The sequence below is a fragment of the Echiichthys vipera genome (genome assembly GCF_963691815.1).
Source record: "Echiichthys vipera genome assembly, chromosome: 1".
Classification (NCBI taxonomy): Eukaryota; Metazoa; Chordata; class Actinopteri; order Perciformes; family Trachinidae; genus Echiichthys; species Echiichthys vipera.
The window spans coordinates 37,007,069-37,032,193 of NC_139826.1; the positions used below are offsets into that span (position 1 = coordinate 37,007,069).

Consider the following 25,125-nt stretch of genomic DNA (forward strand, 5'->3'; position numbering starts at 1 on the left):
CTCTTTTCTGGATGTAATGGTGCAGCTCCAGTCGTGCTTATCCCTCCACGCCTGTTCACGCTGCAGCTGCGGGGCCGTGTCACAGTGCGACAGGCTAATGGTATGGAAAAATGCTGCTTTTGAAGTTTAACGCTCACAAAACAATTCATCCCCGCTCTGTGCAAAGGACACCTCTAAATGCCAACGCTTCAGCAGAGCAAAGGGAGAGATAAGGACATGAAAAGACTTATTTCCCCCTCGTGAGTGGGGCGAACTTCCCATTTTTCAGTTGGTGCATGTGTCATTCAGCCTCTCAACAACAGTACAAACATCTGCCCTGAGGTGACTTATGAATACAAAACAGTGGGTGGAGTATTTATCATGCGGCCATCAGGTTTTCATGCAGCAGAAGCGTGTTTTCCGTCAGTGCTGGTCTCACAGACATCAACATTTTACTGCACGCTCTAGGAAATTGGCGTTTTTTTTGTGTTCTTTTGTCCATTTTGTGCGTTTCATCAGTACTGTTAAGACCCTCCAGGTGCATTTTTAACTTATAGATATCACCATGGATCTTCCCCAGTGCATAACCTACATTAAGAGAATCGTGTTTTTGCATTATAACTGGAATATTAACTTTTAAATATGCAAATGAGGCTTTGTCTTTGGACATATGCGCTCATTTTCATGCATTTCATACACATACACTGGATAAAGCCAGGTTCAATGTTCTTGGTTTATTGTGTTGACATATTAGAGTCAAAGGTTTTAACAGATATCTCTTTTTATCATCAGAAAATACTGTAAAATAGACATAAAAATAATATTTTTTGCTATGTTTTGGGGATTAACATGTTGTATAAATCAGGCTATGAATGATATATGAATAAAAAAACATCCTTTAAAGATATGGATTGTAAAACTCAAACATTTTGCAAGACACTCTGTGTGTATAGAGTAAAAATAAATACATATCACCATGAAACTTCCCCAGAAATAACATTTTTTTGTATTACAAGATTGTGTAAAATGTATGGGTTTAGATATGCAAAAGAGGCATTCTCTTATGATAACTTTTGGTCAATTCAGGAGAAATCTATAGTAAAATACAAAAAGTGAAGTAAAATAAACAGTTTTCTTTCCATTGGTCTGAAAGAAAAAAAAAAAAACACTGTCGACAACTGACAACTTTTGTCCGATTGAAGCCACAGACAAAGTCTTTGTGTTTCGTCGCTGTGACTCAGTGAATGCAGAGTTCAGCAGCCTCATTTATTGATTTTGCCGAACCACACACATGAAATATTAATGTTGTCTCGTATGATCCAGTTTGCAGCATCATTTTTCGGGAGCTTCAACATCTGGTGTCACATTACGAACATTTGAGAAAAGGAGACCTGAGGAAGGCAAAGCTCTCGATCTACCGGTCAATCTTGGTTCCTACCCTCACCTGTGGTCATGAATGCTGGGTCAGGACCCAAAGAACCAGGTCGCGGGTACAAGCGGCCGAAATGTGTTTCCTCAGGAGGGGGGCTGGAGTCTCCCTGAGAGAGAGGGGGAGAAGTTCAGCATCCGTGAGGAACTCGGAGTAGAGCCGCTGCTCCTTTGTGTTGAAAGGAGCCAGTTGAGGTGGTTCAGGATCATCTGGTAAGGATGAACCCTGGGCGCCTCCCTAGGGAGGTGTTCCAGGCACGTCCAGCTGGGAGGAGGCCTCGGGGAAGACCCAGGACCAGTTGGAGAGATTAGATCTCCACACTGGCCTGGGAACGCCTCAGGATCCCCCAGTTAGAGCTGGTTAATGTGGCCCGGGAAAGGGAAGTTTGGGGTCCACTGCTAAAGCTGCTGCCCCCGCGACCCGACCCCGGATAAGAGGCTGAAGAATGAAGAATCTGAGAAATGAAACACTTGTTTTTGGGTTTCGAGTTCATCCAGGAGTGTTTCTTACAGTCATAAAACACACATTTCAGCCTGTTGTGCAGGTTCACACACACACACACACACACACACACACACACACACACACACACACACACACACACACACACACACACACACACACACACTTACACCCTGTTATATTTAGACACCCTGCTGTCTGCCAACAGAGCACTTCCTGTTGCACTAATGAGGCGCTGCAGAGAGTCGGCCAATGGCAGGGTGTCTTCGGCAGCCAAAACACACTTTAATTACTGCATTATTATTATAAATATTAGCATTAATGCGTGGACATTTGTCACTGTCTCATTTAGGTGCTTTTGCGGTCAGAAATACAAAATGTGATGCTGAGTTTGAGGTGATAAAAAACACTGTAAGAGCCGTATCTTAAGATATATATCTATAATTTGAAGAATGTAAATAGTATTACATATTTTGCTTGTATTTTCTGTTTATTAGTAACTTGAGGAACTGCATATTTGTTTTGTAATTCTTTTTTAAAAGTGTAAAAAACTATATTTTTACACTGCAGGATTGCTATTGTTATTAAAACCCAGGTATATTAAGGACGTACACATCAAAAGTATACACAATATATATCCTAAACATCTAAATTCTTACATATTGAACACAAATGTCATTTTTGCAGTGAACAACCAGAATCTTTGAACACATTTATTTCATATTTGTATCCATTCGATCGCTTGTTGGACTCGATTGTCACATTATATATTGTGCAAAATTCAGTTTAACATCAGAATTGAGTGTAAAAATCTTTTATTTTGAACATTGAAAACTTGATTGATTTTATATAAAATATTGTATTTACATTAATGCAAAGTGACAAAAGCTACTTCAATGCTTTCTTATGTGAATTAAAACTATATTAAGAATCTCAAAATACTGAAAAAGTAATAAAGGACATTACTTTTTAATTTATTTCTGTTACTTGTTATAAATGTGTATTATTAAGTATTTTTTATTGTATTCTTTATATTTATTTAAAGTCATATCCCTGTCTTTCTTTTATGTTGAGTAAATGTTAGAAATATTGTCTATTTGAATGATTGTTCAATAAAGTTTGACCCAATAAAAAAGTGTTGGGGGCGTTGCGACAGTTGCGTCATGACGTAGCTGGCGGGAGTGTTGACGCTGCGGTTCCTTGTTTTTGACGCAGCGCGGGAGATTCAGGAGACGAGGAGACGAGTCAGCCGGGGGAAGCTGTGAGTTTCAAGTTGTTTTACTAACTCTTTTCTAGAGTCACGACTAGTTTAGTGTTTCACTAACTCTCTTCTAGAGTCATAACTAGTTAGGTAACGTAACGTGCTATCACTAAACACCAATTATTGTTCCGAACCTTGAGTTTTAAATCCAACCGTTAAGTTCTAACTCCAACCATTGAGTACTAAATCCAGTTTAAACTCCAACCGTTAAGTTCTAACTCCAACCGTTAAGTTCTAACTCCAACCGTTGAGTTCTAACTCCAACCGTTGAGTTCTAAATCCAGTTTAAACTCCAACCGTTAAGTTCTAAATACGAATGTTGAGTTTAAAATACAGTTTAAACTCAAACCGTTAAGTTCTAAATCCAACCGTCTAGTGTTAAATACAGTTTAAACTCCAACCGTTAAGTTCTAAATCCAACCGTCTAGTGTTAAATACAGTTTAAACTCCAACCGTCGAGTGTTAAATCCAGTTTAAACTCCAACCGTTAAGTTATAAATTCGAACGTTGAGTTTTAAATCCAGTTTAAACTCCAACCGTCGAGTGTTAAATACAGTTTAAACTCCAACCGTCGAGTGTTAAATACAGTTTAAACTCCAACCGTCGAGTGTTAAATACAGTTTAAACTCCAACCGTTGAGTTCTAAATCCAACCGTTGAGTTCTAAATCCAACCGTTGAGTTCTAAATCCAACCGTTGAGTTCTAAATCCAACCGTTGAGTTCTAAATCCAACCGTTAAGTTCTAACTCCAACCGTTAAGTTCTAACTCCAACCGTTAAGTTCTAACTCCAACCGTTGAGTTCTAAATCCAACCGTTGAGTTCTAAATCCAACCGTTGAGTTCTAAATCCAACCGTTAAGTTCTAAATTCGAACGTTTAGTGTTAAATCCAGTTTAAACTCAACCGTTGAGTCTGCAGTAGCGTAAGTTAGCTAACTTAAATGAGAGGATAACTCTTGTGATGTGCTCGTGTTTGGTTCTGCCTTCACATTGTACATGAGCAGTATGACGTCACTTTGATATTCACAATCAAAAACTATTATTAATTTAAACCATTTAATTGATTAACGTCAAACCACTTGTGCCACATACAGACTAATATTCATCATGTATCACAAGGGTTTGTTTTTGAATAATATGTTTTTTATGATTTTTTACAAACCGTAAATCTATCATGCTTCCTTATCTGTAAACGTAAAGACTAATATATCATGTAATACAAAACATATCATTCAAACACAACCCCTGTCATACATGAGGAATATTAGTCTTTAAGTTGCACAAGTGGTTTGACGTCTCCAGGTCAAAAGATAAAGAACCATAATAGATTTAAGTTTTGAATCATAAAAAAAATCATAATAAATATATCATTAAAAAACAAGCCTTGTGATACATGAGGAATATCAGTCTTTATGTTGCACAAGTCTCATCTCATCTTCAGCCTCTTATCCGGGGTCGGGTCGCGGGGGCAGCAGCTTTAGCAGGAGACCCCAAACTTCCCTTTCCCGGGCCACACTAACCAGCTCTAACTGGGGGATCCTGAGGCGTTCCCAGGCCAGTGTGGAGATCTAATCTCTCCACCTGGTCCTGGGTCTTCCCCGAGGCCTCCTCCCAGCTGGACGTGCCTGGAACACCTCCCTAGGGAGGCGCCCAGGGGGCATCCTTACCAGATGATCCTGAACCACCTCAACTGGCTCCTTTCAACGCAAAGGAGCAGCGGCTCTACTCCGAGTTCCTCACGGATGCTGAACTTCTCCCCCTCTCTCTAAGGGAGACTCCAGCCCCCCTCCTGAGGAAACACATTTCAGACGCATAATTCAGTGAAATGGTTTAAATGCATAATAGTTTATTATTCTGAACATCAAACTGACTTCATACTGGTTGTTTGATGGCAGTAATAGACTGGTTATGTCTTGCAGATATCTGTAATTAATCTTAATCTTCCTGGTCGTAAAGAACATTTCAGATATCCACGACATCATTGTTACCAGTACTAATGATGCCACTTTTGCCATTCATGTGTATTGGGCTTTCAGTTAGATAGATAGGCTCTCTAGAGCGAAACACTCTGGAGATCAAAATTAGAGAAAACATTATAAATACTTGGTTTATTCTGAAATACTGTTATTTTTTATTGGTCAGAATTTATAAAAATAGAATATCCACTGTTTCTATACCACTGCTGTCCTAGCATGTTCTTTGAAATAGCCAAGGCACAAACCAAACCAAACAAAAACCTTTATTTTGTGAAAACAAAAAGAAGTGAGCAAGTTAGAGAACAGACGCCATTGTGTCAGAAGAGAAGAATCAAACAATGTTTTCTGGTTTGATCTTGGTCCGTTCTTGTAGTGGGTTTCTTAGCCGTTACTTTGTTGCCAAGGGTTTTCCAGAGATTCTCTATGGGGTTTAGATCTAGACTCCAGTTTCAGATGTACAACCCAACTGTTACTAGTCATAACTTTAATTTCAGATACTCCAAAAGAAAAACCATTCCAGATATCCATCATAATGCAATTTTGATTATCCAAAAAAAAACGTTCTGACTAGTAGAAGTGTAATTACGGATATGTACAACTTCAGTTTCCCTAGTAAGAATGGCATTACAGATATCCACAATGTTCATTCTCTGTGTCTAAAATGTTAAATGGACTACTCAAGGCGCTTTGACAGTGTTTGTCACATTCACCCGTTCACACAGACATTCACGCTGATGGCAGTGGACATCTACAGACCATCTAATCTAACCATTCACACCACATTTACACACCCATGCACAGCACGGGGAGAAATTCAGGGTTCAGTGTCTTGTCCAAGGACACTTCGACATGTGGACCGGGGGAGGTGGGGAATCGAGCCGCCAATCTCTCGAATACAGGACGACCCACTCTTCCACTGAGCCACAGTCGCCCAATGTAACTGTGGAGTTGAAAGCCCAATACACACGAATGTCAAGAGTGACGTCATCTGCACGAGTAAGAATGTCATTGTGGATCGCTGCAGTTCTCGTTCTAACTAGTCATAATTCAGTTTTGGCGAGGGCAAATGCTTTTATGGATATAAGTGTAATTACAGATAGGAGTGGGATTCAATCCTGTGTTAAAGCTGCTCGTCATAACAGTGGGAGATAACAGCACGGACTGTTTTTAATGTTCTGCCTCCACACGTCTGATAACCGTCTGCGTCTTTTCCAGCTCGTCAGTCTGGAAGTTTGTGAAAATGCCTTGTGAGAGGAAGCCGATGCGCTACGGGCACTCGGAGGGACACACCGAGGTCTGCTTCGACGACTCTGGGAAGTAAGTCCTATTGTGATGACGTCATTTGTTTCTCTCATCTCATCTTCAACCGCTTATCCGGGGTCGGGTCTCGGGGGCAGAAGCTTTAGCAGGGGACCCCAAACTTCCCTTTCCCGGGCCACATTAACCAGCTCTAACTGGGGGATCCTGAGGCGTTCCCAGGCCAGTGTGGAGATCTAATCTCTCCACCTGGTCCTGGGTCTTCCCCGAGGCCTCCTCCCTGTGGGGAGTATAGATTCTGAATTATCCCATAGATATGAAAATGTATTGTTCGTTATTTTTTTTATCCCTCTACCAAATCAAACCAATACTATATTATACATTTGATTCTATTACTTGCAAAATCTGAAAAATGAATTCAAAACCACACACTAAGTCATTTTTAAATTCCAGTAACAAGAAGCTGTTAAAACCACGAATCTGTGTACCCTATATAAAATTTTTACGAACTCATTCATGACTTCTGGCGATATTCTGATCCCCTTGTATGTGTTATATGTTTACAGTGATTATTGTCATTGTAAAAAAGTTAACTAAGTACATGTTTACACTTGTACTTCTTTTTTTATTGACATTTTTGATAAAATATGAACAAAATATAAAAATCAAAACCCAACCCAAACTTACACATGGATACGCAAGAGGTATAAGTAGTTCTTCTTAACCTTCTTCTTCTTCTTCTTCTTCTTCTTCTTCTCCTTAATGCCTCGCAGTATGCGCACAAAAACAAAACAAAGGCAGGCAAAAAAAGAATCCAATAAGATAACAAGTATAAGCACATAAAAAAAACAAGCAGAATCAAATTGCGTCCAGATATTGCAGAAAGGGACCCCGAGATTATTCCCATTTATGCTGATTTTAAAAAGTTAGTCCGCCGTGTCTCCAGTGGATCGCCGAAACAACTTCATGCAGCCAGTTTGTGCGTCAAAAACACTGAATCTAAATCACTCTCAATCCTCATGTTGCACAGCAGTACTTTGATTTAAACATTGTAAGCCTCACAGCGAGGGGGTTCCTGGTTCGAATCCCGGCCGGGGCCCTTCTGTGTGGAGTTTGCATGTTCTCCCCGTGTCTGTGTGGGTTTTCTCCGGGTTCTCCGGTTTCCTCCCACAGTCCAAAGACGTGCAGGTGTTATGTTCATTGATGACTCTAAAATTGCCCGTAGGTGTGAATGGTTGTCTGTCTCTGTTCGTCTCTATGTGTCCTGTGATAGACTGGCGTCCTGTCCACGGTGGACCCTGCCTCACGCCCGATGTCAGCGGCTCCAGGGACAGGGACGAGCGGTTGAAAATGAATGAATGAATGAATGCTGCACAGTATTTAAATCTGACCAAGATGAATTCATCCTCAGGTTCATCGCAACCTGCGGGAACGACGGAGACGTTCGGATATGGGAAGGGCTGGACGACGACGATCCAAAGTTCATCACCGTCGGGGAGAAGGCGTACTCTCTCGCGCTCAAGGTTGGTCATCGGTTGGGAGCTGCGTTGGACGGACGTATGATTTGATCTCTGAACCGTCAGTGCAGAACTGAGACGTGAGTTCTTCCCTTCCACAGAACGGCAAGCTGGTGACGGCGAGCTCCAACAACACGGTGCAGATCCACACGTTTCCTGACGGCGATCCGGACGGCATCCTGACCCGGTTCACTACCAACGCCACGCATGTCGTCTTCAACAGCATCGGCTCCAGAGTCGCTGCTGGATCCAGGTACTTATGATCGCTTTTATAAAAACAGAACAGGAGGAGAGGGATCCACCGGCTCCGTCCAGCAGTGGTGAAATCCACCTGTTAGCAGCTCTAATTAACACGTTTGGTTAATGCGTATAAAAAACGTCGTATGCGGGCGCACTCACACTGTCCTTCCGCACCGCGCCCCAGGATTTAGGGTACTTGTCCCCCCTCCCTCTCCCCCCCGGCCTTCAAAAAGACAATGCATTTATTAACATAATAATAATCATTTGAAAAACAATAAAATTATTTTAATCGCTTCAGAAATAAATAAAAAAAACATACAAAAAGCACCAATTTTTTCATAGAATTTTACTAAATAAATACACAAAACCTATGTAGAGACAAAGACAGTATTCCCTAAAACTCCAGGAGTTATTTAAAGTATAAACATTTATTAGTTTTTTAGATATGATCATTTTAAAGAGCAGAGTGTCAAGCCATGTTGATGTTGTTGTAACGTGAAGACGTCAGAGCAGGTGTACAAAGACCTGAGCTCTCGCTCTCTGCTGCAAAAAGAACGAACGCTCTAGATGTTGCACTTTATTTTGGATTGTTTTATAGAGCGTCATGTAAACAAGAACCACCCGCGGCCGCTCCTGAGATTCTCCTCCCCGGTGATCGCAGAGAGGAACCGGCGCTGAAACACAAACGTCACTTTCACTTTGTGGAGCGATGCGCGCCTCCTCCGCTCCGGCCTCTCCTGCAGCGGCTGCAGGAGCTGTCGTGCGTAACGTGTCTGGTGTGTTCAGGATACTATGACTAAAGCAGGATACGATCTCATTAGGTCCGGTGTTGTTGTTCCAGTGCACCTGAATGATATTTCCAGCTCACAGACAGAGCTGCACTTTGGATTACCCTTATGATCAGTGTTGATCGGAGATAAACGTCTGTTTGCCGGCAGAATTGATTTGTGCTAAACGGCTTAATCACAGAATAAAAGCACAGAACATGGCGTTGTATTGATGCTGCTATTTTCACACTGGTAATCTCTGTTTTGATATTGATCGTAAAAATTCAGGCATCTGAGTCTGTTAGGGCGAATTTGGCATCTGCAACCTGCCGGACGTCGCAGAGAATCAGGATTATTTTGCCTCTCTCGGTCATTGATTTGACAATTTGCACAAACGGTTTGTGTTTCTTCACAGCTGATGTGCCCTTTTCCCTCCGTTCTGCTGCTGCCAGTCGAACATAGATTGGCTGCACATGGCGATTTGCACATACCGTATTTTCTGGACTATAAGTCGCACCAGCTAGAAAATGCATAACGAAGAAGAAAACAAACATAAAAGAGGCATTTTGGGGTTAAATCTATTTTATAAAATCAGAGACAAAGAACAGACCATCGAGCTTTTAGCCCGTGATTAGCTTTCTTTGTTTTCTTCATTGCATTTATGAAAGCTGGGTCATGACCGAAAGAACGAGGTTGCGGGTACAAGTGGCCGAAATGTGTTTCCTCAGGAGGGGGGCTGGAGTCTCCCTTAGAGAGAGGGGGAGAAGTTCAGCATCCGTGAGGAACTCGGAGTAGAGCCGCTGCTCCTTTGTGTTGAAAGGAGCCAGTTGAGGTGGTTCAGGATCATCTGGTAAGGATGAACCCTGGGCGCCTCCCTAGGGAGGTGTTCCAGGCACGTCCAGCTGGGAGGAGGCCTCGGGGAAGACCCAGGACCAGGTGGAGAGATTAGATCTCCACACTGGCCTGGGAACGCCTCAGGATCCCCCAGTTAGAGCTGGTTAATGTGGCCCGGGAAAGGGAAGTTTGGGGTCCCCTGCTAAAGCTGCTGCCCCCGCGACCCGACCCCGGATAAGAGGCTGAAGATGAGATGAGATCGCAGTTAGAGTAGCCTCCACTTTTCTCCAGTCCCTCACAAGTTTCTCTCTCACTCCAAACTTTCTTTCTGAAAAGCTTGATTACGGTTTTCAGCTGAATATTTCACTACTTGCTTGTAATCTGCAGAGTCTGATTTTCTTTTGGTGGCATTTGTGTCTTCTCAGTCTTTCTCAGTTGTCTTTATAAGTTGATGTTAAAATTTTCAGTGGTACAGGAGTAATAGGAGAAGCAGATACTGGCACACGAGTAGCATGTTGTCATGGCTATCAGTGTGAAAATAACAAACGTGAAATTATATATTTTAATATATAAGTAGCATCTGCGTATAAGTCGCAGGATCAGCCAAACCATGAAAAAAAGGTGACATGTAGTCCGAAAAATCCTGTATTTATTCCTCTTGTTTTCCTCCAGCGACTTCATGGTGAAGGTGGTGGAGGTGTCGGACAGCAGCCAGCAGAAAACACTCCGCGGCCACGAAGCGCCCGTCCTCAGCGTCGCCTTTGACCCCAAAGATGACTTCGTGGTGGGTGAACCTTTTTTTCTGATGATTCTGAAGATTTTGGTTTGAAACTATCATCCAGTTCAACTTCAACTGAAGCTAAAAATCTGTTTGAGGTTAGTTCAGTTATGGGGGATCGATATATCGTGTATGGCAAATGCACAGTACTAAACGAACTGGGGCAACTACACTATGACACGCGCATTCTGGGTAAACTTACCTAATTGATGATATCAACAGGCCTTTTGACAAGGTGGATGTCAGTGAGTGAGTATCAAAACTTCCTGTATCTGCCCCTTCAAATTAAAAGCCCTCCAGCCTTCAGTCACATAGATTTTCACGTAATTTTGACAAGAAGCGGCTCCAAGTGTTTGTTTTTTTCCTGCGACCTATCAACCAATGAAATGTTGGTCAATGAAATGTTATGGGAGCATTATGGGAGTTGTTGTTTTCAATCCACAAGCACCACAAAGTCACTGTCTGTCTTTTCTCGGTCAAGAAGTCACCGCCTCTCGACTCCATATATGACCCACTTTCAATCCACTCCACTTTCCACCGGTGACGTGTTTCTTTACTCTGCTCTCTCTGTCAGGCGTCTGCCAGCTGTGACGGCTCTGTTGTTGTGTGGAGTATCGAGGAGCAGGTACGTCGGTGTTTCAGCACTTTTTATGTTTACGTGAGCTCCACCTGTCCTGTCTGTCACATGCTGACGTGCTTTGTGTCCGCGTTCAGACTCAGCTGATCAGCTGGCCTCTGCTGCAGAAGACCAACGACGTCAGTAACGCAAAGTCTCTGTGTCGACTGGCCTGGCAGCCCGGGACGGGGAAGGTGAGTGATCCCAATCTTTAAGCATGGTGTCTACGAGATATTTTACTCTGAATTTGCTACAGTGAATGACGACATTGATGCAGTGATTTAATAGACTAGACTGTCGTTTTAATTTCTCCAGATCTCAAATTAATTCTTTTTATCACAGGAAAACGGAGGAAATAAAATGTATGTAATGTATGACCCTTTAGGGCTTCCGTACTAACGTATGTTTTCAAAAAGATTAAAAAGCAGCTGCACAAATACACGCCAAGTTATTCCTTAATAGAGTTTGCCACTTCTTAAACACATCTTAGTTTAAATATCGTGGTAAAAATGCGTCAAAAAAACAAAATCCCAGACGTTTTATGGAAAAATGTGGTACTTAAGATGCTATCAAAGTATATTTTACTGAGATTGTATCATTTTAAACGCATGGTATCAGAAAAGCATCAATACTTCTTTTTCAGTCTTAGATCTAACCCTAAAAATAACAACAAAATAAAAATGTTTGTGTGCTCAGTTTCTAGCTGTTCCCGTCGAGACGAAGGTGCACCTGTACGAGCGAGGGTCCTGGGGTCACGTGAGCACGCTGTCCGATGACCTGCTGACTCAGGTACATGTTCACGGTCAAGTCATCCCAACACTTTTTACAGCCCTCTGGACCTTGTTTCGGCTCTCAGACATTATGAGCTGGTGCATCATGAAGTCGCTGAAGCACAATCTTCTGTCGCCGCTGTATTCGAACGCTTTAAACCTAATTTCCTCCATCCTCTCACTTTGAATCTGATTTTCTCTGCTGAAGTGTCAGTTTTCAGACCAAATTTCTGATCTTTGTGCAGTCTAAGGACTTCTTCTGATGTTGAAATCATCTGTTCGTGTTTTTTCTTCATTTAGAAATAATCTCTCCTCCCTTTTTCCTCCGCAGATCATCAACGTGGTGGCCTGGTCTCCATGTGGGCGGTTCCTCGCAGCTGGCAGCGTGGGGGGTTCACTGACCGTGTGGGACGTGAACAGCAAGCTGTGTGTGGAAAGGTACGCAACAAGGACGTGTGCAGAAGTGTAAAAAAACTGGCACATGTCGAACAAATTTAAATGTCTTGTATATTATAGAGATGCACCAATACAGTGTTTTCTGATACCTGGGTTGAGCGTTTCGGCCGTTACCTGATGCTACTGTTAAATGAATGAACCATATACTTTGCCATGTGAGTGAAGGCATCAGGCTTGACATAAACATTTAGCCTGAAGTGAATACATCGCATTCATCCGATATCACATCCAGCTAATTAGTCGATATCAGATCCGAGTTTGTTAGAAAGGGAGGTGATTCATTTAGCCTTTTAACACCCACACCTGAAAGTTCTCTCATCTCTGCTGCAGGCAGAAGCACGAGAAAGGCTTCACGGTGTGCGGTTTGGCCTGGCATCCGTCGGGCAGCCAGATCGTCTACACGGACACGGAGGGCAGCCTGGGCCTGCTGGACGGACTCAGCACCTCCACGTCCAACACCAACACCACCAAGGTAACGCTCACACAACACACAACTTAAATGTTTTGTTCATATTTTCACGGCAACAGTTTTTCCACACTGATGCTAAATAACGTCGTCTCTGGACTTTCAGCAGGTGCCAGCGAAAAAAACAGCAAAAGACTATGATGACCTGTTTGACGACGACGACGACGACAGACTCATGGACGAAGGACTGAGCGACACCAACTCACCGGTGAAGAAAGCAGCAGCAGCTGCCGCCGCAGATGACGACGATGACGATGACTTCCTCATGCCCGCGACGGGGCGGGTGAGGAACAGAGGGGCGATCCTGGATGATGAGAACTCTCTGGGTGAGTGACAAAAGGGTTCAGAGCCGTGACACTGAAGTAAAAAAAACAACATGAAGTGTGTTATTAAGGTGTCAGGCTGCGGCTTCTGTGGTCTGTGAAGTTGGAGGAAGTCCACTGGATGGATGAACACAAGTTCAGGAAGAAGTTAAATCAATTCTTACCTTTCTGGCATTTTTACACTTTTCTTTTGTCATCTTAAAATGCTTTAGTCGAGCTTCCTGCTTGTCAGCGTCGCTCCCTTTCATTTGATTCTTATGATGCGTTCAAGTGCAGTGGGAAGTCCGTTGTTCAGACCTCCAACTTGGCAAAGTGCACTGGAATAACTGGAATGACTGTCACCTCGAAATCCCCCGAATTCGCTCGTAGGAGTTCCACTTCGACAGTCATTCCAGTGCACTTTGCCAAGTTGGAGGTCTGAACAACGGACTTCCCATTGCACTTGAACGCAGCATTTCTCTCAGCGCATGTTACGGGGGAGCGTCAGTGGTCAGGCGGGGGTAAGAGGGTGTGACTTTGGAGTGAATTGCTGTGAAACATGCAAGAACAGCACGAATATGTTTGCATTAAAATCCCTGTCTCTTCAAATGTGTGATCACTGATTGGTCGCTCAGGGGCGTTTACAAAAATGACTCCAGTGTCTGATTCAGGTGAACGAGGAATGCTTGGATTTAACATGTTTCCTATCTCTGCGTGCGTGCGTGCGTGTCTTTCATTCAGACACCGGATCGCTGAAGCTCGGTCTGGACAGATTTGGGGACGACGACGACACGGGGAGCGCTGTGGTGCGTGCAGCTGCTCCGCTGGTCCCACTGCGTCCCGTCTACGAGGGACCAATGCCAACGCCTCCCCAGAAGGCCTTTCAGCCGGGCTCCACACCTGCACACCTCACACACCGATTCATGGTAGTCATTTTGCCCTTTTTATTTAGTTTTGTACTTTCGTTTTAAGCTACATATGAAATAAAGTGATTTCCAAACTGTGCCTCAGATGTGGAACTCGGTGGGAATAGTTCGAGGCTACAACGACGAGCAGGACAACGCCATCGACGTGGAGTTTCACGACACGGCCGTGCATCACGCCATGCACCTCACCAACTCGCTGGGTCACACCATGGTTGATCTTTCCCAGGAAGCCGTGCTGCTGGCCTGCCCCAGCACGGACGAGCTCGCTAGGTAAACCTCTCTCTATCCTGTTTTTTATTGCTGTCAATCAACAAAAAAAACAACTAATTAATCACAATTTGTCATGATTAATCGCTTTCTTTCTTCTTAAGACTAAAGAATGTATTAATGGATATTTAAATGTAAAATTATGGCATTTATGTAGAATCAACACAAAGGAAGAGTTTAAATTCAAATACTCGTGTTCAGGGCCGGAAGTTAACGTATTTGGCCACAGTGTTTGTTTTACCAGAAATACATTTTTTGTGCCTAAAATAAAGGAAACGACTCAGAAAATGCACAAGAATGGTTCTTGAACTTGTACAGAATCCACATTAAAGTGCTTTGCGGCACACGTCGTCATGGGTCAGCCGCCACAGGAAGTAAACAAAACACACCTGCGTTAATTTCGTTTAAAAAACAATTTATATGTGTGAATTCTTCCTTCAACTTTCTCTTCGTCTCTTCCCAGTAAGCTGCAGTGCCTCCACTTCTCGTCATGGGACAGCAATAAGGAGTGGATGGTTGACCTGCCGAAGGGCGAGGACGTGAAGGCGCTGTGTCTGGGTCAGGGCTGGGTGGCAGTCGCCACCAGCGCGCTGATGCTCAGACTCTTCTCCATCGGCGGGGTCCAGAGAGAAATCTTCAGCCTGCCGGGGAACGTTGTCTGCATGGTGGGACACGGAGAGCAGCTGCTTATAGTCTACCATCGGGGTTAGAGCTGCGCACACACACGTACACACACACACACACACACACACACACACACACACACACACACACACACACACACACACACACACACACACACACACACACACTGTTTCCCTGTGAAAACGAATCTCGCAGCTTTTTCCTTTATCTTCAGGCTGTGACGAGGCCTTACGTCGGTGTATTTTTGTCGTTTTACGTCCTCAGCTCCAGGTTTTGACGGCGAACAAGCTCTGGGTGTTCAGCTGCTGCAGTTCGGTCGACGGAAGAGGCAGCTCATCAGCGGGGAACCCCTCCCGCTGTCTCTCAGATCCTACCTGTCCTGGCTCGGATTCACCGCTGAGGGTCAGTTTGTAGAGAAAATATATTTCTAATTCTCCTGGGAACATTTCTCTCACCTTGTTTTTATATATATGAAAAGACCAGAAGCAAACGATGTGAGCAGGAGCAGTATTTCCCTCGGGCCTCCGCACTCATCTTTGGATTTGTAAGATGGCGGCGTGGTTACGTTGTTGTGTTTTTTTCAGGTACGCCGTGCTATGTGGATTCGGATGGCGTGGTCCGGATGCTGAACCGCTCCCTGGGCAACACGTGGACACCGGTGTGTAACACCAGAGAGAACTGCAAAAGCAAATCGGACCACTACTGGGTGGTCGGCGTGCACGAGAACCCTCAGCAGCTCAGGTGAACTCTCTTCTCCACCGGTTTGTTTCTGTCTTCTCGTCCGCTGAGATTTAATCTGAGAAGATGGTTGTTTGTCGTCTCTTTTGGAAATATTTAAAGGCACGAGGGAGACACACTTTGTTCCGTCGGTCCGAACCGTCTCAGAGAAAAACATTAGAAACTAAAACAGAAATATAGAAATGTTTGTCATCACTAAAACGGCATTAGGCTATAAAATAATATTCTGAGGTTGCAGGTTGGAGTGTGTCCGCACAGGAGGTTGTGCAGAGCTTTGTAGATGTCTTCTTTCTCCTAAATCCAGTCTGTTGTTGTTCCTGTCAGGTGTATTCCATGTAAAGGCTCCAGGTATCCTCCCACGCTGCCCAGACCTGCTGTGGGCATCCTGCCCTTCAAGCTGCCTCTGTGTCAGACCTCCACAGAGAAAGGACAGATGGAGGTAAACGCACCTGAGACTTCATGCTTTGATCAAACATCTGCTAATATCTGACCCGATTAGAGACAACTCATGAACATGCAGCTTGGGTGTAATATAAATGTTAAGTCTTTGTCCTCCTCTGTCGTCCTCCAGGAGCAGTTCTGGCGTTCGGTCCTCTTCCACAACCACTTCAGCTTCCTGTCGTCCAGCGGCTACGAGATAGACGAGGACGGACAGAGCCAGGCCCAGAAGGAGCAGCAGGAGCTGCTCATGAAGATGTTTGCCGTGAGTCTGAGAGCTGCGCTCACACTCTGTTTATATTACGATCACTGGTTTAGAAGTGCGCCTTCTTTTCTGGAGCTGTTGTGTTCAAATTCCATGTTTCCTCGCAGCTGTCCTGCAAGCTGGAGAGAGAGTTTCGCTGTGTGGAGCTGGCGGAGATGATGAACCAGAACGTGGTGACTCTGGCCATTCGATACGCGTCCCGATCCAGGCGCATGGGCCTCGCTCAGCGGCTCAGCGAGATCGCCTTGGAGAAATCAAACCAGATCCAGGAAGAGCCAGAGGAACAGGAAGAGGAGCCAGAATACTCCAGCGTCAGACGGCCCTCTGGGTAATGCCACAATGCATTTATCCCTTTTGACTGTAATAGTAAATTAGTAGCAGCAGACTCTCGTGTAGTCGCAGACTCTGCATCACTGCGGGGATCTCTAACGAGGTTCTGGCTTCCTCCAGTCTGCAAGCTGGTGTCTATGCGCCTTCACAATCTCCACTCTGTGCTGTGTAGAGTTCAGGTTTCACACGCATCCTGGAAAACCTAAAACATTTAGAGACTAAGGGCGCACTCACACTGTCCTTCCTCACCGCGCCCCGGGCTTTAGGGTACTTGTCCCCCCCTCCCTCTCCCCCCGCTTGCCAGCCCGTTTGTACTCACACTACCTGGGCCTCGGTGAATGCTTCTTGTTGCCTATACGTCATCACGCCGTAACACGTCACACGCATTGATGACGTCATCGCAATGCGTCTCTTTGTTTACAAATCTTTCCATAGACCTTTTGAGTTTTTGCCGCCATTGTTGTTGTTAAATGTCCGCGCATGGTCCCTCCTTCTATTTTCTATGTCCGAACAGGCGCACATAAAATGACCTCAGAACCGTCGTTGGCATCGTGCTCGTGCTCGTACACGTGCGCACGCTCAAGCTCGTACATGTGCAAACGCGCTCTACAAAAGCCCACCTCTCTCAGGCGGGCCGTGGACGGCCAGCTGGTCGCAGTTATGCGCGGAGCGGTTGCACTCACACTGGTCAAACGCACTAGGCTTGACCCGAAAAACCTTTTTTGGCCCGGTGCCCAAGGACAGTGTGAGTGCGCCCTAATTTACCAGTCATGGCAACACCTGGAAATGGATTAAAACTTCCAAATATCCTTGAAATAATGGTCAGATATCATGATTCATATTTCTGAAACAAAATACACGACAGTCTGTCTGAGTTTTCTTTAAGTTGCATCACCACTGCAAATAAAAGTGGTAAATAAAACACTTTTTTACTGCTACATTTAGCTGTTCCTGTTTTAGTAAAATAAAATAATATAAGACGTTGGGCTGAAACGAAAAGAACACCTGAAAACTGCACACAGCACAAATGTAAATCTTTAAATTTACATCCTTCACAAATGAAAATATAATAAAACGAAGGAAGATGCTATTTTGCAACCAGCGGGTGCACTCACACTGGTCAAACGCACTAGGCTTTAGCCAAAAAACCTGTTTTGGCCCGGTGCGGAAGGACAGTGTGTGTGTGTGTGTGTATACATATATAAAATAGTGTGTGTGTGTGTGTGTGTATATATACATTTTATCAGCATGTAAGTGAATGTAAGTGTTGTTAAGGACTGTATGAATGTTAAAGCACTCAGATCGGGACATCCCTGATGGTAGAGCACATGAAAGATGCTCTGCAGGGACGAGCGTGTAATTCATGGGTTTATCTGGACAGGTACGGCCAGAGTGAGGTCACAGGAGGACGCCATAGCAACGGATGTCACCAGGAGGAGGAAGAGGAGCTCAGGGAGGAGGAAGAGGAGGACGGACAGGAGATGGAAACGGAGGATGCAGCGGAAACCAGAAAACGTCAGTTCCACCTTCTCTTGCAGCTTTCTTTGCACATGTTTTTGGTCTCCGTGATCTCAGGGTCTAATGTGTCTCGTCCTGCAGGTGTGAATCCGTTTGCTAAAGAAGCAGGTTCACCTGTGAAGCCCTCGCTGACACCAAGTTAGTAAACACTTCCAGCAGCGCATACACGTAGATGTCAAGAGCTGAGTTACGATCCTTCGCCTACGGTGTGGGCGTGAATCAAATATTTTTCGTTTGAATAAACATCTGATCATCATCTCTTTCTCTGTGTTTGCAGTTGGAAAAGTAGGACGTGCGAATCCTTTCAAGGTAGGAACTAAAATACTTTGACGGCAAGATGTTTAATGTCTCTTATTTAATTTAATTTTATTATTTTTACTTTACTGTCACTTTACAAGCTTCAACAGTTATACATGAAGACAACAACATGATAAAACACTATGGATTGGGAGGGGGGTTCCAGGTTCGCATCCCGGCCTGGGCCTTTCTGTGTGGAGTCTGCATGTTGTCCCCGTGTCTGCGTGGGTTTTCTCCGGGTTCTCCGGTTTCCTCCCACAGTCCAAAGACGTGCATGTGTTATGTTAATTGATGACTCTAAAATTGCCCGTAGGTGTGAATGGTTGTCTGTCTCTGTTCGTCTCTATGTGTCCTGTGATAGACTGGCGTCCTGTCCAGGGTGGACCCCGCCTCACGCCCAATGTCAGCTGGGATCAGCTCCAGCACCCCCCGCGACCCCGACCCCGGGATAAGCAGTTGAAGATGACTGAATGACTGAATGAATGAATGAATTTAAAAGTGAATACGGGAAAAGAACGTCAAGCCGTTTTCTCATATGTACCGCGGACCAGGGGCCTCATTTATAAAGGTGGCGTACGCACAGAAGAGGGCGCACGCCGCCTTTCTAAGCAAACTTTGGGATTTCTAAAAAGCAAACTTGACGGGAGAATGCGCGGTCCTCCACGCACACTCTGACCCAGGCGTACGCAAAAGCCGTTCTCACAGTTAATACACAAACAGCTGTTTGAAAACAACAAGCTTTAGGATCGTAAATTCAAATGAAGATATCTTTGGGGGGTAAACCCTCATAACTCATAAATATGTTCTGTAATTATTAAAGAATACGTGCATGTTATGGTCCTTATTCTCATAAATAATACTGCAATAGTACAATAATGTTTACACACTGATGCTGTTATCGATGCCTGGAGCCCTGTTTTAATATGGTTCTAATACGTCACAGTGTTTTTTACACATACAAATGGTTCACTGTGAGCTGCTCTACTCACACATGGGCTCATAAAAGACTTCACACAGACTTCCTACTGAGGAGCCGGCGGCGTAAAGTCTGTTACATATCCGAACCAGCTGATCCAGACATTTGCGTTCTCACATGCGTCTCCTCCAGTTAATTCCTAGATAGTTTCAGGGTTGCGGGGCCTGTGTGAAAGGGGCTTTAGAGATTAAGGTGGGAGCGTTCAGAGCAAGAATGACGAAGGTTTTGACGTGACGCCTGCAGGTACTCGGCTCAGCGAAGTCCTCGCCTGCCTCGGGTCAGCCTCGAGTGGCAAACATCCTGGACAGCATGACGGCCAGCAGGAAGCTGTCTCCACTCAGCAGACCCGCGGGGAAACCAAACAAAGGGCCCGTCCTCAAACCGCTGGCGCCCAGGCCCAAAACAAAGGTATCACTATCTAACTGCATTAGCGTTTAAATGCTTTATTTCCATTTTATTCCTCCAGTTTCTGCAGAAAAGTTCGCTGACATGTTTAAAAGAATGCTTGCGTGTCTTTTTCCTTCCTTAGTGTCCAATAATAAATGTGCTCTTTTATAATAATTGTGAAAACCGTGACATTTCCTCTGACAATAATGAAGAATGAAACAAATCTCCTTAATATTTGCTCATCTCTGCTCCTTATTTCCGTCTTTGGTCCAGACTCAGTCCACTCTGCTGCAGATGAGTGGCACAAAGGAGGCCAGTAAGAAAACAGATCAGCAGAAACCAGCAGAAGTCCCGCCTCCAGCCACGCCTGCGGATACCACCGAAAATAAAAGGTCAGACATCCACTATCCAAACCTTTCGTTACTTAAGCTACAAAGTAGGTGGACTTGATTGTGTTGTGTCTGTTTCAGGCCGAAGACGGGCTTCCAGTTCTGGCTGGAGGAGAACAGGAAGAGTATCACAGCTGACCAGCCGGACCTGGAGGAGACGGACATCATCAAAGAGGCGATGGGACGCTTCAGGACGCTGTCGGCCGAGGAGAGACTGGTGAGACACACTTGACGGGCTCAGAGAGGGAAGATTGAGAGTGTCACGGCGTCCAGAGCAAAATGATCCGGAATTTACGGAGTGATCCTGGAAAAGTTTTGTTGAAATCACAATTTGATCGTTTGATTAACAGACTTGCAAAACCGGGTTTTTAGGCAAAAACAAGAAAAAAGCAAAACAAGTTAACAGAACTAGAGCGACAGATACAAAAACTTGTCCACCTTTTTTTTAATCATATCATATTTCATCGTTTTAGAGGCCCCGGGACGTCGGAGTAGTGTTGACGCCAGGTGTAAACGTAGCAGAAGACGTTATTAAACAGAAACGTAGCAGTGTGGACGTCTGAGCCACACTTCTGCATCAGGTTGCTGCTCCCTGAGAATGTTCTGCTTTTCGTCTCCGTTTCATGAATTTGCTTTTTGTTATTTCTTTATTTAGTCTTTGCTTTCCTTCTTTGTTAGATGGTGAAGCTTTAGAGATCAGCGTACATCAGTTCTTATTCTGCCTGGTAGCAGGAGGTGCTGCGGAGTCCCGTAGTGTCGCGTTTTTTCGAATGACAGGAAACGGAACCGCTCCGTTTCCCAGGCCCGAGCGCTGCGATCAAAAATAACTTTCGGTGCGAACCGGTTCGACCGTGACGGCATCAGCGGGTGTTTCAATCAAAAGATAGAGCAACAACCATCCTTCTGCGGGGCGTGGCCGATAAATGACATGAACATGTGAAAGGACACATTAATGGTGCTGCATTACGGCACAATCCGCTCATTTAGCACGCCACTGACGCGCAACCCCTCAGGCTCACTGCGCACAGTATTTGATTTACTGCCGTTGGGCATTGTGCACGCCCTCAGTTGTCCTTGATTCCCCTCGAGATGAGAGAGGGTTGAATGGGAGTAGCTCTTCCTCCTGTGCAGTATGTGGCTCTCCGCCAACAGACAAGTGGACTGAATAAGGCGTTTTTCCGGTTCACTCATCTCATCTCATCTCCGGTTCACCTTTGTCAAAATCACAAACGGCCGACTGTCTTTTGGACAGAATTACGACAGAAACGGCTCTTCTTGGTAGTGATGTTTCTTACTGTTGCAAAGTCCTCCCTCGCTTTAAAGGTAACGCCGTTGCTTCCTGGTTTATTCTATTTTCAGGGTCAAAAGCCACCGCCGCGGAGTGGGGAGCATGCGCAGACGACAAACCCGATAATAATCTCAGAACGCGGCCTACATGAATAATCGGAGTTCTCTAGGTCCTCCCTCGGTTTAAAGGAAACGCTCTATTGGTGTTTTTTTTTCACCGTTGTTGCTTCCTGGTTTATTCTATTTCTGGGTCAAAAGCCACCCCCGCGAAGTGGGGAGCATGCGCAGACGAGACACCCGATAATAATCTGAGAACACTGTTTACCTGCGTGAATAATCGGGGAACTGATGGAGTGATCTAGGTCTGTTAACCGGGGTATAAGAACTCCGATTTGCCCCGGTGTACGGTGTTTACATGGTGTTTACGAAACCGGGGTTTGTCCGTAACCTGAATATAATCTGTTTTTTTAAACCGCATGTAAACGTGGTTCTGCACAAAACTGATGGAAGGAAACTCAGATGACCACGGTTCAAATAAATCTAAACAGAACTGGTTCAAGAACCTGTTCCCTGAATCTGGTTTCCACTGACAGAAACCAGATTCAGGAATGGGAGATTAAAAGAATGCGGGTGTGTCCGTACTGACACACTTCACCCTGTCATTCGGTGCGAACAGGAGTCAGTGTGTGTGTGTGTGTGTCCGTGCAGTTACCTGGTCCTGACCCTGCATACATCAAGACCGTCAGCAGAGAATTGGATGACTCTCGACAGGAAGAAAGGAAGTGGATGTGAGGGGGAGGGGGAGGGGAGGGACGCCTGTTGCCTGGGGGACCCTGTCGAGTGTGTTGCGAGGGCACAAAGCATTGATCTTATGATAATACTGAGAGGGAGAGACGGCGAGCTGGTCAATCTGAACAAGAATGAGTGAGGTGATGCAGGTTTCTCTGGTTTTTAAGGACAATTCCAGTCTGACATGTTTTGTTTTTGCACCAAAACACCAGAAAATTTCAAATTAAAGCAAATTGAACACAATAAAAGTGTAGTTTCAGGACAATGTGAGACATTAAGAACAAAAATGTTGCAGAATGTCCAGAAAAAACATCATAAAAGACTAAAACTGACCCCTAGATTTACATTTTTTTATATATTTTACCAGCTTAGGCCAATATCCTGATCCTACATTAAGACCTAATTTTAATTTTATTTAGTTAATTTAATAATATTTACATAATTGCAATAGGATGCCTTTCATTCACTCATGCTGGCGATTGTAAAACGAGCTCATTTCACACTAAAACAGAAACTTATGCTTAAAATTCCCATTTTTCAAAACGTTTTTATAAACTTCACAATTTCTTCAGACCGTTGCCTCCTAAACATTTATTTAATTGAATAAATAAAATAATAATATACATTATACATTACATACATTATAAACCTCAGGTTCAAACAACTCATTCTTTAACCTTTCTTTTAGACTTTTTAAGTATTTTTGTCTTTTTGTGTTGTTTATTTCATGTGATCTGTTTTAACTTAAACCCAATTTTAGAGCCAGACTGATTTAACGGTAAACAGGAAACCTTTTTTTTTACAGAACTTCTAATGCCGTAAACGATGATTGGGGGGTGATTTAGAAACGGTGTGACTTGGCGTTTTATTTAATTTAGATGTATTTAAATCGACTGATCATTCGACTGATGCGGAACATGTTTGTTTATCGTCTCAGGGTTCATTCGTAGACATGGTTGGAAATGTTTCACAGTTTTAAATTCATATTCAATTCAATGCACATTTCCTCCTGGACAACTTCTCAGCCTCACAAATCGTGTTGTGCTTTAACCCCTGAATGTAACACATCTCATCTCATCATCTCATCTTCATCCGCTTATCCGGGGTCGGGTCGTGGGGGCAGCAGCTTAAGCAGAACAGAATGTAACACAGTTTATTTATAATAACCTTAAATATTCATTATTAAAGCTATTTAGTTAAAGCGATTCTTACCTTTCTGGAATGTTTCACAGTACTTGAACATGAACGACCTTCTAAGGGTTCGTCCAGACTAAAGTTGTGCGGTTACAGGAAAACACGTTGTTGTGTGGACTGCCCTAAAAGTCATTATACTAGTACGGGGGGTTAATGACAACTCCACAATAAACGCTGAGGCTAATGCTGAAGCTTATGTCACCGCTAGTGTAAACAAACCAGGCTGAGACGAGTCAGTTCTCGCTCTGCGGAGAGGCGCGCTACTCACAAGCGGTGACCGCGGAAAGCAGCTGGAAGGGACGCTGCGATGACGAGCAGAAAACTCTGCAAATCATTTTATTCTGACTTTTATCAGAAATATATGAGAATTAAATATTGATCAGTTTAACACCGGGTGGATTTGTTTAATCAGTCATACGCTTATTAGGAGCATTTTAAGATTACAAGAGACAAGTGTGAAAATGCCAGAAAGGGAAGAATTGCTTGAAGAAAGCTGCCTTCGGAGCATCACATCGGTGCACAACACGTAGAAAAGGTTAATTTTTACTTTATCAGCTGCTTTATCGGTAATCTGTGAACATTTCCCTCTAAAATCTGCACCGATATCAGCCTCAAAAATCACACATCTGTCGCCTCTGACACAATTCACGCTTTCTGCAGGTGTGTATTTGTCTCCTGCTCGTGTTTCTGAGCGCAGTTTCAGTGTAGGGATTAAAAAACAACTGGAAAACGACCCTGCAGGAGCGGGAAACATTGTTAATGTCTGACCCTGTGTGTGTGTGTGTGTGTATATATGTGTGTGTGTGTGTGTGTGTGTGTGTCCCCTATAATTACATTACTCCGTGCAAATACAATAAAAAGAATACAATTGAATAGGGAGACGTCACAGGTCGCAGCATCCACCAGCTTTGTAATGTTGGCGTTTGAATATGTACGGGGTTAATGGGCAGTGCTTCATCAGGCGCTGGAGGTGACGACTGTGTGTGTGTGTGTGTGTGTGTGTTTATTTATTTGTGTGTGTGTGTGCTGCTGCTGCCAGTCCACTCTCCAGGCCCCCGATGATTCATCCCAGCTCCATTACGTCCAGGAAAGCGCTTCCTTTTTGTCTCTGCGCGTAGATAAAAAAAAAAAAAAACAACAGTGTGCGGAGGGAGAAGAGGCAGCCGCCCGTCAGTAGTGATTATGCATGACAGGATGCAATTTCCAACCGCACGCCACAGCGAGCGCGTTTAGTCATCCTAACATGTAGGTGTTCAAAGCAGAACAACAGTGCCATTTAGTTTTGTCATGTTCGGTAATTAACGTGCACTTCATGTCCTCAATTCTTTTATTTCTTTTTTTGTCTCATTACGTTCAGTCGTGGACGGAAAGAGCAAAAGGCCAAACGGGAGACGCAGCCGATCTGAAGAAGAGGAAGAGAGCCGAAGAAGGAGGAGGAGGAGGAGGAGGAGCGGAGAATGAAAAAGGACGGGCGGAAGCAGATGAAACCAACGCCAAGAAGAAGAAATCCTTGGATCCCTCCTCTAAGCTGTCGGCGTTCGCTTTTAACAAAAGCTAAATATTCTTTTTG

At 44.3% G+C, this 25,125-nt stretch overlaps 1 protein-coding gene across 1 annotated transcript; it reads left to right on the top strand.

Annotated features, from left to right (window-relative positions):
• Positions 1–6,346: 6,346 nt before the first annotated feature.
• On the top strand, positions 6,347–25,125 carry wdhd1 (WD repeat and HMG-box DNA binding protein 1; the record flags this gene model as incomplete). The annotated part of the gene is made up of 25 exons (XM_083912209.1): positions 6,347–6,423; positions 7,775–7,886; positions 7,982–8,133; positions 10,394–10,505; positions 11,074–11,124; positions 11,214–11,309; positions 11,812–11,904; positions 12,217–12,323; positions 12,672–12,813; positions 12,917–13,133; positions 13,851–14,035; positions 14,121–14,305; positions 14,766–15,007; positions 15,212–15,349; positions 15,532–15,688; positions 16,010–16,124; positions 16,257–16,388; positions 16,496–16,716; positions 18,100–18,233; positions 18,318–18,374; positions 18,514–18,545; positions 19,753–19,917; positions 20,170–20,288; positions 20,367–20,502; positions 24,913–25,125. 25 exons carry the CDS (start codon positions 6,347–6,349, stop codon positions 25,111–25,113), a joined length of 3,378 nt encoding a protein of 1,125 aa, XP_083768335.1. The 3' UTR covers positions 25,114–25,125.